At 38.6% G+C, this 14104-nt stretch overlaps 1 protein-coding gene across 4 annotated transcripts in view; it reads left to right on the top strand.

Annotated features, from left to right (window-relative positions):
* nr2b (ionotropic glutamate receptor subunit NR2B) overlaps positions 1 to 14104 on the top strand; it is a 280900-nt gene that overhangs the window by 242696 nt on the left and 24100 nt on the right. For all 4 annotated transcript variants that reach the window (XM_041591111.1, XM_018259262.2, XM_018259263.2 and 1 more), the window contains 4 exon segments: positions 7144 to 7352; positions 10516 to 10687; positions 12376 to 12529; positions 12790 to 12915. In XM_041591111.1, the coding sequence (XP_041447045.1) occupies positions 7144 to 7352; positions 10516 to 10687; positions 12376 to 12529; positions 12790 to 12915 (661 nt within the window).

Genomic DNA, 14104 nt, shown 5'->3' with positions numbered 1-14104 from the left:
CAGTGCATTGACATATATGACAATTCAAAACACCACCTGTGGCCTTCCACCCTTAATTATATTGTTCATTCTCAAACCTATGGCCTTTGAGTTGAAAGCCAATACTGAGAGTAAATAAAAACACAAAGACTGAAGTTTGAGGGCTGTTATCCTGCACATTACTATACCACAGCTACAGTCCCTACTCTGTGCATTACTATACCTGATATCCCACAGCCACAGTCTCTGCCCAGAAACTATTATGCCCACTGCTACTATAGGCACCATCTCTCCCTACTATACCTGCTATCCCACAGTCCCTTCCCAGAAACTATTATGCCCACTGCTTCTATAGGCACCATCTCTCCATACTATACTTTCTATCCCAAAGCCACAGTCCCTGCCCAGAGTCTATTATCGCCAAATAGGAACCATCTCTTCCTACTATACCTTCTATCCCACAGCTAAATTCTCTTCCCAGACTATTGTACCCATTGCTACTCATACCATCTTGCACTACTAAAACTGATATTCCACAAGCTATTCCCAGAGGTTATTATTCCCACTGGTACAGGTACTAGTTACCACTGCTACAATCAATTACAGTTAACAGTCTTTTTTAGTCTGAAATGTTAGAACACAGCAGTTGGAAAATTCTATCTATTTTGAATAAACAAATTGAGACCACTGGCTTTGTACCAGTTGTACCTCAAAAAGAGTAAAAAATTAAATCCCTGAGGCAGTAATTACACTGGGTAGAAACTACTATATCTGCACAGTATGTTTCCAGTGGCTTTTATTCCCACTGCTATACACTACTGTGCTTCTCCACCTGTTTTTCATGTAAAACTGCTGCTCAGCATGGGTCTTCACTGGAAATCAATCCTTTCATTTGCAGCACTATAGCAAGAGAGAGTCTGTTTTATTCTAAAATAAGTTTTCAAAATGGACCCACCATGACTCTACTGTATGCAATTATGTATTCATATTAAATTGCATTCTGATTTGTATTCAAAACATCTGCCTAAACAATTTATTCACTGCTATTTTAAAAATCTGAATAAATTACCCATCTGTACCAATAAGTAAAGTGTGAATTGACTTTTCTGTATCAGAAGAGCAACATTTATTTGTAGGTTTCTCTGCAACATTTTGGGTGGAATAACCCCATTATTTGGGTACAAAGTAGGGCTAGTGGAATGATTGTGTAGCTGACAAATGGGGTTGCTCCACCCCAAAACATTTTACATATAATGGCATATCCAGAATAGTTTTTTTGCTTGTATATATATATATATATATATATATATATATATATATATATTATAGTAATCCTGATCCACTGGACAGTTCCCTTTGTATTGTGTGAGATTTACCCAATTATATGCATGGGCATTTGAATAATTCATTTGTTGAGCTGTTCAAAATTCTAAATCTTGACTTTTAATGTATGGCATTTGGAGTTTTTGGTCACCTATACTGACTGACTTCTGTTGGAGGAAGTTGGATAAGTTAGCAATAAAACTGTGTTCCCTTTCCAGACTTTCATGACCATTGTTTCTCATGAAGCATTAGATGTAACTGTTCTAATGTAGCTCCATCCCTGTAAATTCTGTTTCTGTGCCACCTCCATGAATGATATTCAACACTTTCAGTATTGGGTGTTTAGATGCATTTATTTATATAAATATATATATATATATATATATATATATATATATATATATATATATATATATATATATATATATATATATATATATATATATATATATATATATATATATATATAATACACAAAAGCCATGAATATCCTGTAAATTATATCCTTATAAACAGTGAGTTCTGATGTCATCAGTTATAAACGGTGAGTTCTGATGTCATTTCTGTCACATGACTCACTTAACTTGTGTATTATAATAAATAAAGTACCCCCAGTTGCAAAATATGAGGATATTAGAAGTTACCTCGGAGTTCCATGACCTGTATAAAAACACTCGGCCTTCGGCCTCGTGTTTTTACAGTATATGGTCATGAAACTCCTCGGTAACTTATAATATCCTTATATTTTACAAGAGGGGGTACTTTATTCACTATATATATATCATTAGTATAATTTATATGCAGTTAATGAGCAAACTGGTGATATATTAAAAAACTGGTGAGCCAGCCACAGATTCCAGAAAAGACTAAAAGCACAACTGTTGTTTGAGCTGCTGGATCTATCTACTTGTAAAGGGGTGGTAAAATTAAATCAGCATGACATATAGCATTTTAAAAACCCTGCAAATTCAGCTTTAAGCAGAGACAGTTTAATGTTCTTTTTTTTCATATGAGCAAAGGTCTCGGTGCACATCACTAACTACAATATATAACAATGAGGATGCAAATCTATTCATGCTGGCATAGGGAGGGTGCCTTCTCATTTGGACCCATTCCCTAATTTATTGGTGTATCATATACTGTATCTGTACAAGGCTGCATTTTTTTTTTTTTTTTTTAGCATGAAAGCGCAAATTATTCCAAAAGCTTCAGGTGTATTAATCTATCTTTTACCCTGGCATTATTCATTTTCAATGTATTTCTAGCACAGATAATGCTCTGTACAGAAGCTGCTGCAGAGAAGGAAGGACGGTAGGAAACTAGGTTATGTAACAAAATGCTGTAGGTTGGTAGTCCAAAAATATTTTCATTTTAATGGTATTGTTGCCATCCTATCTGCTCACTTGTGATTAAAGGCCTATTATATGATTCCAGGTATCTTCTCAATTCCATATATTATGTGGAAGCTCATACTATATTTCTATATTTCAGACCTTTGGGATTGCTAAGGTACATCAATTAGTCTAGTTCAATAGCTTGTTGGATCCTGTAGCCTCTGCCTATCTACAATGTACTGAGGAGGCACAGAAAAAATATAATCAGCCCACACCAACATCATTAACAGTGGTCCTTTTTGCTTTGATTTTGCAACTCATTGGGATAACTTTTTCCCAATTGTTTTTTTCAATAACAGTTTCCCTTACATAACAATAAATTGATGATTATATACAGTATGCCATCAGGAGAAATGTAATGACCATCAAAAAGGAAACATTCCATAGTATTATACATCTGCTTCAATAGTCATGTCTGAGTGAGCAACACATTTTCATATAGATACACATTCAGCCCCAACATCAGCGCCTTACGTTCCATAAAACTTTACCACATGGACAAGTCAAGTTACAAACCAAATAAACTGTTTTGCCCCCAATGAAACCCACCTCTGTACCACTGTCTTCTTTCCCCATAGGTCCATAGATATTGTTAGCTCTCACATTTTAAGAGCAAGAAAGCAGCTTATAACTTTGAATTGGACTGTGGCTGGCAAGTAATATTGGAGCATATAGCAGTGCTTGAAAACAGAATTGAGCACAGTTTAACTGACAGGAATGCTACAGGTCTGTAGTCATTTCTATAGAATTTTGGGGTGTTGCCCTTTGTCAATATTTCCATAAAAATCCAAGTAAATAGAGAGCTGTGGAGTTTCCCTTTCTTGAACAGTGGTGAATTCAATTCAATAAGTGTGACCTGTTAAATTGTCTCTATGTTCACACTTATTGCTGCGTTGCTAATGGTTAGCTGCACAAGGAGTGCTTCCAGCAGCGACTGTCACCATACAGGGCTGTTAGGCGGATGCTGTACATTCCTATTAAATCTTGTTGTCCAGTACATGCTCAGACTCTGTCCCCACTGATACTGTACATTTGGGAATACTAAGTAGTGGCTTAAAATCCACCCAGCTCTTGGCCTTCTTCACTAAATGCTCATTCATGAACTGTAAATATTTCAGGAGATTTCTGCTTAAAAAAGCAACACTAAGTGCAGATACACAGAAACAGCATTCAGATCCCTGCCAGACTCTCTTTGATCACCTGCAAGCAATGTTTTAACTCTATATTTGGCAAAAACTAACCCTGCCTGTAAAATTCACTAACATAGCATAGAGCATAACATAGGATGGAGCGTAACGCAGCATAGAGCTTAGCATAGAATGGAAGCATTATTACGTGATAAAATACTTCTGCAGCCTGTGTGAGCACTTGAAATTATGGGAGCTCTGCAAAGTTCACTGGAGGAGTAGAAATGGCAGTGTTTGTTATGCTTTGTTCGTCTTTTTTTAGCCATTGGCAACACGTTTCTCTTCCTGGTAGCTCAGCACAGACTATTAAGGGAAGGGGGTGAATAAAATTCCAAAATAGGAGAGCACCTCTGTAATAATTTTGTTCTACTCCAGCCATAGTCACTTGTGCACTCACCTTTTGTTGTTGCTTTGCCAAATATTCACAGTGCACAGAGGCAAATAAAAAAATAAAGTAGAAATAAGTAAAAGAGGTAAATGTGTGGTTGATAATATAAGTTTAGAATACAGAGGTGAAGAAAGTTAGGCTGGTTGAACATCCATGGTGACATAATTTAGGTTAAATATGCACTCAGCAATTGTCCCCTGTGTATCCTCTATTTCAGTAATGTACTGTACAACCTAGCTTACAGTGTATACCTGAGGGCATATCTGACCTTGTATTTATTCTGATGGTTTCTTCATTCTACTGTACAAGGGATTGAAAAGCATCCTCTCACTAAGTTTGCCTTAACTCCTAGTCAGAAAGGCCTGGCTTTGTTTGTGTGTGTTCCACTATATACGGTATGCGTGTCTCTATATGAGCATTTGCGCATGTCTTTGCTTATGAGTCAGAACTTTGCATTCTAGGTGAGTCAGTGGCTATATACCTTCCCACCACCTAATCACCATAACCCTAACTTCTCTTGTCTTCTTTCCTTCCCCAATCTGGCACCGAATCCTAACAAGCTGCGCCCTGTTCATTTTAATTGCTCCTCATGGGACATTCTTCATTCTTCAAACACGGCTGTTATCAGAGCCATTAGAGAACAGTAACATCTGCAACAGGTTCTCGTGCAGTAGTAAAGCTGCAGAGAAGGATGCTAGTTTAATAATTATTGGGAGAAGCCTTTAAATGGGTAATCTTTTATTGTATATTAGCTCAGATATATATGGAGAATCTGCAGATGTATTCCCTGTTCAACTCATTGACATTGGGTTCATGGCCAGTGCAGAGTTCAAATGTCTTGAATTAGTTGATAGACTTTAGGGTGGCTGCCTGGTCTGTAACTCTGTCATTAAAGCAACACCAATATCCAACAAGAAGGTATAAGAGGCTCAATGAGTTTATACATACTTTACTGAAAAAAATGAATATTATGGGCGAATGGAATATCTATTTTAAAGGGGGCACTGTCGTCATAAATAAGGCTATATAACATTGTAGCACAGAGACATTTCGGCCTCAGGGCAAGTAATGAGGAAATGTAGGCAATATTTCCCTATCACCACTCAGCCCTATGGCAGTTCCTTCTAATCTTTTCCTGAACGCTGCATACCCCACACACTGAATTATTATACCTTGGCATATTTTTGAAATGGCTAAAGGATGCTGTAGAAATGCATAACCATCAAGCAAACCCTACAATATAAGCATTATAATAATTAGGGATGCATCAAATCCACATTCGGCCGAACCCCCGAATCCTTCATGAAAGATTTGGCCGAATACCGAACCAAATCCGAATCCTAATTTGCATATGCAAATATATGAGAAAGGAAAAGCAGCTTAGACATCCTTGTTTTGTTTCAAAAAGTGACGCGATTTTCCTCCTCGAATCCTGGATTCGGTGCATCCCTAATAATAATACTATTATATAGTGGATAATGTACCCCTTGCTGTAATTTATAAAGATATTATAAGTCACCGAGGAGTTATGTGACCATATAAAAGCACGAGGCTGCAGGCCGAGTGCTTTTATACAGGTCACATAACTCCGAGGTGACTTCTGATGTCTTTATAAATTTCTAGTAGGGGGTACATTATGCATTATAATCTACATTTTGTGGGGGGGTTGGGAGGGGGGTCGGGGTTCAAAATTTTGGTCGCCGGAGTAAAACTTTGGTCGCCGACGTCCGTTTTGGGCGTGCCAACGTCCGTTTGGGATGCGCGGCGTCAAATTCGGACACGCTGCATCAAATTCTGATGCGTTGCGTCAAAATTCGGCGGCCTGGGGGCCCCTGTTATAAACGGCGTGTTCTGACACCAGAACGCGCCGTTTATAAGGATATAATTTACAGTCTCGTCCCATAGGGAAATGAGCAGTCTGTAGATTATATGCTTATTACATATATATATGTGTGTATATAATTCTGTTTATATTTCCATTATACAGATGCAATGGTAAAATAATAATAAAGGTGTCAGTTGGCAGTTGATTTTATATTTGTTTACTCTGCTGTGCTTCAGCTCACATATTTTATCCATTCCACTCCTCAGGCTTCAAGAGTCTAAAGTGATGAAAACGTAGCCAAAGGGAGTCTGGAGCCATTCAGATATGGACTCATTGATCTTGTTATTATTTTTTTTTGACACAGTGTTCTGATTTTGATACTGTATCTAGAATCCCAGCTGTAAATCTTTATCAGGACTGCTGTGTTCTGTGCCGGCAAGAATTAGAAACATCACGTCATCAACCCAGATCACCTTTCCTATTATGCAGCCACAACAATTGTGTTCTATGCCCTTGTGCTGGGAAACTGTTTGCAAATAAAAATTGTAGTCATTTGAAACTACATGGTGCTTTGAATTGTAGAATGGCTCATAAAAACATAGGGATTGCATAAAGATCACTATTAAAAACACAGTATTTCTGGGACTAAGGCCAGTAGTTTCACTGCATAACATTGTATTTCTGTATGTCTAAGGGTTATATAGTTGCTTGGCCGGGATCATAACAAGCTTATAATGAATTACTGGGTTATGTCAGGTCTTTCTAGGGCCACATGAGACAGGTAAGGAAGTCACTTTATATGTGGCCAGTTGCTGCCTGCACCCCACTAACTCTTCCCACCTGTGTCTTACTACTGATATTTGTGTTCCTTTTTGAAGTTACTTGTAGCTGTTGTCAGCTCTGTTCCATTGTATACTTGTGTCCATGTATATTGTGCAGCTGGAGATCCCTGAACCAGACTCTGTGAATCTGGTTGAAATGAATTTAGACGTTTTGTTGCATTTTTGTTTCTTTTCCCCTTCTAACTCCATTACATGTATTTGTTAGGTGGGGAAGTACAAGGACCGGAGCCTTAAGATGAAGTACTATGTCTGGCCTGTGTTTGACCTGTACCCAAATTCAGAGGAACACAAGGATGAACACCTGAGCATTGTGACGTTGGAGGAGGCTCCATTTGTTATTGTTGAAGATGTGGATCCACTGAGTGGAACCTGCATGAGGAATACTGTTCCCTGTCGCAAGCAGATACGCCCTGAGTATGAACTGTAGTTGCCTATTTGTATTTCTGTTTTTGTACAGGAGGGGGATATCTGGCAGTGTTACTTGTATTTAATGCAAACAATTGTTTTTCTCCTATAGTATTATGTCATGTTTGTTGAAAATCTTTGCCAGCAATCTTGAATGTGCTGTCTCTTAAGATGGCACACATATGGATCAGCTTTCAGGTTATGTACCAGTTGGTCATAAACTAATAAGCCATTTGGTTGTTGAAGACTCAAGCTTATACAATTGTCAGTGTGCTGAAGATATAAACAGATCAGTTTAGGTTTTTGTGCTCTGCCCACATGCAGCATGTATATACACCTTGGATGATACAAGTGGCTTGTGTGCAACCAAAATAGCTAATGCAAAAACCAAAGGACATACTTCATGCACTTTGGCATAGCATAGCATATCCAGACTCCATAAACCTATGCACCTTATTATGTTATGAGGTTGGTTTTGTGCATGAAGAAGAAGCTGCTAGATGGAAGTCCTTTCCAATTACTACAGCACACTGCTGGAAAACTACTCAGGCTGTTCTGTATTGCATGTAGCAGTTCAGGCTTAATGGCAGGTGCTCATAACTGGAGCTATACCGGCTGGTAGGAACAAGGACCACATCAACTTATATATGCAGTCCCTGATCTGACGACAAAATCAGAGGATCTGGAAGGAAGCAACTTTTATTGGCCTGTGTATGGCCACCATTAGTCTTTTTATTTTTTTTTTGTTTAAGAAATATTTACAGGTTTTGCTCTGCAGCCCTTGGGCTTTGGATTTCAACTGCTGTTGCTAGTACTTAGTTTTCTCAACAACCAGGCAGCAGTTTGGAAGTCAAAATGGAAAATTTATAGGAGTATTTTTTGTTTATTGCCACTGTATTGTTTCCCTAAGAACCATGGGTTCCTATTGTTTGGAACACATAATACACAAGATATAACCTTAAGGTCTCATGATCAGATTGCACTGGGGTGCAGCCAGCTATAAGTCAGGTAACACACCTACAGTATTTATGCGCGGGACTCTGTATAATCCAACTGATTCCCTCTCTTATTTCTGTCTGATTATGGCAGATAAATTAGGCCAGTGCAGGGACTACAGAGCAGGAACAAACATGAAAGTCAATCAATCCAGCTGCAAAGCTCCCCAACTTTAGGCAATCATCTCCTTTAGTCCCTTTAATGATTTTTGTAATACTGGTGCCTCGCAATTGCAAATGTGCACAAACTGCAGTTATTCAAGGCACACACACACTGACAGCCTGTGCCGTGAGCTCATCTTGCCACAAGCCTGATATTTTTCAAGCCTTTGATAGATTGCTACTTTAAATAGCTGCTAATGGAGTTAGAGAGCACTCTACCCGTTTGGCATCTGCAGAGATCTGTTAACGCTCAATTCCATTGCCTTACCTTAAGAAACGAGACTGACCTTAAATTGTCTTTTCCACTGTGGCTGTACAAGAAAAGCAGCTCACTCTCTCTCTTTGTTCTGAAAGCTGGAGAAAATCATGATGACAGTTACAGACATGCCCCATGTCATTGTCTGAGATGCTATCATAGCATGAGACTTATGTCAGTATATGAAGTGACACTCAATTTTGAATAGAATTGAGGGCTATCATTTGCACTTTGCATTACCTTTAAAATATCAAAGATTCCACAGGATTTACTTACTAATGCCGGATAGTGTCACACGGTGGTTGTCACCTCTTGGCTATCATGTGTATCTGGGGACCCATTCTGTTCCATCCTACTCACTATCTGTCTGAGCAGCTATTGCTCATGTTCACAGAATGGCACAATACCAGGTATCTATAAGCGAATCAGGAAGAGAAGTCAGAAGGGGGGATATTCATTAAAGGGCAAACTGGCATATTACCCTTTAATTAAAAAAAAAAAAATACCCATTAATTTCTTCTGCTGTTTCCAATCTGCTATTTTAGACATTTTCCCTGAGGGTTTATGGTGAATTCAAGCACTTTACATTCACCTGAATTGATTAGACTCCCCTAATCTTTTAATGTGGTCCAATCCTATAATAATTGGTAAATCAATCAGATCAGATTTTCCAGCACTGCTTTCAGTGGGCTAGTGGGTAGGCAGGGTAATACCTGCAACTGATAGGGGTAAACCTCGTCCTCCTATGTCTGATGGGTTGCAATGGAACAAAAATCACAAGAGAATGGGGGGAAATTATCTGGACAATAGTCCCTTTCTCCATTCCTCAGTGGCTTGGGTGAAAATCTGAAGGAAAAAAATAAATAAATAAATTTATATATATAGAAGCCATGTAAAACATATAATATACTGTATACAATGTATGTGGGTACATATACATAAAAGAAAATATTAGGTGAACCAGATGGGCTCCTATAACCTTAGCTGCTTGCTCCTCATACTTGGCAGCAACTGCTGATGCTTCTCAGAATATAAAATGATGGGCATTATCTTCCTGAATGCAATTCAATATACAATATGTATAACAGTAAATTGTGTAGATACTTGTAGACCTAATTGTACTGTGAATACCATAGCTGTCAACTGATAAATAAGTGAGACCTTGGTGAAAACAGCTTAAAAATCTGCTTTTGATAGGCCTTCCTCGTATGACGATCCCTAGGCTAGTTCTTCCTTCTTTCTCATCCATCCAATCTGATAACCCAAACCTTTCCCAAGGGTGGCTTGTCACACTGAAATGTTACTATAATAAAAAGATTTCTGAACTTCGTTTGCTTTGTGCCCAAGAAGCTCCCATTTATAGATACAGTACATGCATGTAAAGCCATAAAAGTAATAAATGTCACTTCAATTTAGACAAATTCCTTGTAAAAGCACTATGTTTTCATATAATCTGTTATAAATTATACTTGGTTTATTTAAAGCTTCTCCTTCTTGAAATATTCCCCAATAAACAAGGAATACAGGCAGTGTATCTGTAACTAATAAGGAGACAGTTGGTAATTGCCATAGGCAATAATGAAATGCAGTCAAAAAGCAGACAAAAAGGATAGACATCCCTGTGAGTGGAAGTGCCGTGTTGCAAGTTTCTATCTAAAGGACCTTTCCCCCGAGAGGCCCAAAAAGATGTAAAGTTCCAGTGACTGCAGGAGGGATGTCAATTTCCTAGACCTCATGCTAATTTTGTTCTGATCATTAGGAACCGCACGGAAGAAGGGGGAAACTACATCAAGCGATGCTGCAAGGGCTTTTGCATAGATATCCTGAAGAAAATAGCAAAGACTGTCAAATTCACCTATGATCTCTATCTGGTGACCAACGGCAAGCATGGAAAAAAAATTAATGGGACATGGAACGGAATGATTGGAGAGGTGAGTTGTCAGCAGTGGTTCGATTAACCACATTCTTCTTTGAGAGATGCTGCCAAAATTGTGTGTGGGTAGGGGCAAAATATACCACAAATGGGATCTTAAACTGATGTCTTAAAAAATGAACCTAAGTTGCTTTGCACTGCCCACTCAGATATCAGATGCAGAAGCAGACAGTAGGTGGGCAAGGTCACACTAGTATAACTTGAAAATGGAAAAGGAAAAACTTAGGAGTAGTAATTATTATAGACAACTGCTCAAATAAAGCCCCCACATACAGTACACACACCGTGTAAAGAAAGGATTAGGAACACTAAAACATAGCTTTTATCAGCCCACTCTAATTCAGCTGTGATTAAAAACAAGTGCAATCGTACCAAAAGGCTATTAGACTTCCTTTAGCAAATAGTATCACTAAAGAGCTTTTATTATACAGGCATATTAGGACAAAAACTACACTATGGGCAAGCTATAAATGGACCAACTCTAGTGGGCAATCAAACAGAACAAAGCCCCCTTCCCTGCAGATAACGACATGGAGGGTACCTGCACACCATACTGTGTGTCCTTTGTGGCCCTCAAATGAAAGCAGTGAGATATCTGCCAAAAATAAACCCGGTACACCCAAATGTTGAAGCAACCATATAAAAACAGTTCTTCTAGTAGCTGTTATGCCTACTTAGGCAAATACTGTCACTGTTGTGTCACTGTTCTATCACCTGTGTAACATAACAATCACCCAGATGTAAAACAGGTCTATTATATATTGCATATAAGGATAAAGACACAAGATTATAATCAAGTAATCATGTAGATGGGCCAACTCAGGGGCAATTAAACTGGGCAAGAATGTCCCTGTCTGGCAAGTAAATGGAGGACACTTATACACTACACTGTGACCTGTGTCCTCCTTGTCCCACATATCAAATTTAAGTTGAACTGAAAAAAGTAAAAAGTGTGCTCCAAAATTAAACCCTAAATATGAAAACAACCTAATGGACAGCGTCTGATATGGTTTTTGCCCAGACAAACAAGATATAAGTAATTACTAGCATGTGTTTTTCGTCATTATTTTTCAATAGATGTCAAACTGGAGTCTGCTAAGCTTGCAATTCATTCTCCATCAGGAGTTTAGTCATATGGTAGGACTATACGTTCTTTCTTAGAACAAACTCTAAAATGATCAACAATGCTTGGCCTTTTATTCCTTTTGGATGATGAAGATATATATGTATAGCTACGCTAATAAAAGTTAAATATGGCCAATCAGCAGGTAGTATTTACTGGTCACCTGTTTAAAAGAAGATATTTGGGTTGCTGTGGATTATTAGCAGGGGTGTAACCCTGCCACTGCAGAGGGGCCCAGTAGGTATAGGGGCCCCATGAGGCCCTAATTCATGTATAATTTCATTAAATATTGGTAAAACAGGTAAACATTTAGACATTTTGGGGCCTGAAAAACAATTTGCTGTGGGCCCCAGTAATATCTGCACCACTGGTTATTACACCAGGTTAAACCATGCATCTTTAAATACTCTACCCTAATTAAGAATAGCTGTGCTAGTTGAACCAGACAGACTGATCTACGAATTTGTTTATAGTTCATTTAAAAACATCTCATATATGCTTTATTTAAGCAACAAGACACATTTCAGACCTTGGGCTTAGTCTGAGGCTTTGTCTTTCCATAGGTGGTGACCAAACGAGCCTACATGGCTGTTGGATCTCTGACTATCAATGAGGAACGCTCAGAAGTGGTCGACTTCTCTGTACCATTCATAGAGACAGGCATCAGTGTCATGGTTTCAAGAAGTAATGGGACGGTGTCTCCTTCTGCATTCCTTGGTAAAGCTTTATTATTGCTTTTTCAATCTTGACCTTTTTTCCTTCTTAAAATAAAACCCATGACCCCCTTTGAAAGAAAGGTATTTAAATATTTTCTTCCCTTATTGTTTCTGTTTTTTGCCTCCTGAACCCAGGAGTACATATTCAGTATCCTTACAATGTGCTTATAGTATTTTTCCTTTCCCCCTCTCCTTCTGATCTTTTTGACCTGTGTCTCCTGCCATTATTGACCCCTATCCACTGTTCCATTCTCCCCACAGAGCCATTCAGTGCAGATGTCTGGGTTATGATGTTTGTGATGCTTCTCATTGTTTCGGCAGTTGCTGTCTTTGTATTCGAGTATTTCAGCCCAGTGGGATATAACAGGTGCCTTGCAGATGGCCGAGGTAAGATGCTTTTTCCATAAAATTTGAATTCCCTATTAAACAGGGTGTAGGAGTATGTCATTTGCACTGAAATGATGATCCTTATTAAAAAATTGATTATGTAGGGCAGCAATCGCTAACTTGGGGCTAACAAAGAAACTTGGGGAAAATTAGTGACCAACATCTGCAGCTGCAAATTTACAATTATCAAAAATCTTATATGGGCAGGTGCAATTAGAATAGATCAGATGATTGTTATACCTCTGCCTTAATAGGTGAACTCACACAAAGACAACCAACTATTGCAGTCAGTGATTCCACAGGTTAACAAAATAGGCTTCCACATGCCATAGCCCCCTCTCTCCTCCTACTCATTCCCTAATTTTACATCATTCAGACACGCAAGATAGGGACCAGCCTGGCAAGCAATAAGCTGTCAGTTTGCATTTTTCCAGGTGGTCCCAATCACAGCCCCAAAAAGCTTTCCATGAAAGCAGGCAGGGTATCAAGCGATCAGGAAAGTGTCTGGCCATGGGCAGAGCCTGCTTTTAGTATTCAAGTGTTGGGATGGATAACATTTAACCTTTTTTGCAGGGTAAAACTGCAGTCAGGGGCATATTTTAGGCCAGCATTGCTCTAGGCACTGGGCCTATAATTGCTACCCCCCCCCTTCGCGTTCCGTGCATGTACAGCACAGTCTGCACATGTCCTGAATGCAGAATAGGGAGTTACCCCATTCCCACAGCTCTGCAGCTGAATTTATCTAAGTGTCTGGCAGCAGGCAGGGAGCGAATGTTTGTACCTTTAATTTTTTCTTTTTAAATACAGGGAGTCCTCAAGTTACATTCACCAACTTACATACAACTCATACTTATAAACAGTTATATAATGTGGTTTGCTTGGCCTTTATTAGAATTTAGCTTTAATAAAACACTTGCCCCAATCCCCTCTGGTGTGTGTTGTCTACTGCAGAGTGCAGAAGGTAAAAAAAAAAACATATGAACAGAAAGGTAAAAATAAATACTATGTTAAGACAAACATCTGTCTTGCTGCATTTAATAAGTAAATGTATATGTTTCAATTTACATACAAATTCAACTTAAAGGGATCCTGTCATTGGAAAACATGTTTTTTTCAAAACGCATCAGTTAATAGTGCTACTCCAGCAGAATTCTGCACTGAAATCCATTTCTCAAAAGAACAAACAGAT

This window comes from Xenopus laevis, chromosome 4S, assembly GCF_017654675.1.
Source record: "Xenopus laevis strain J_2021 chromosome 4S, Xenopus_laevis_v10.1, whole genome shotgun sequence".
In the NCBI taxonomy this organism is placed as follows: Eukaryota; Metazoa; Chordata; class Amphibia; order Anura; family Pipidae; genus Xenopus; species Xenopus laevis.
This window is presented reverse-complemented; position numbering and strand designations above follow the sequence as displayed.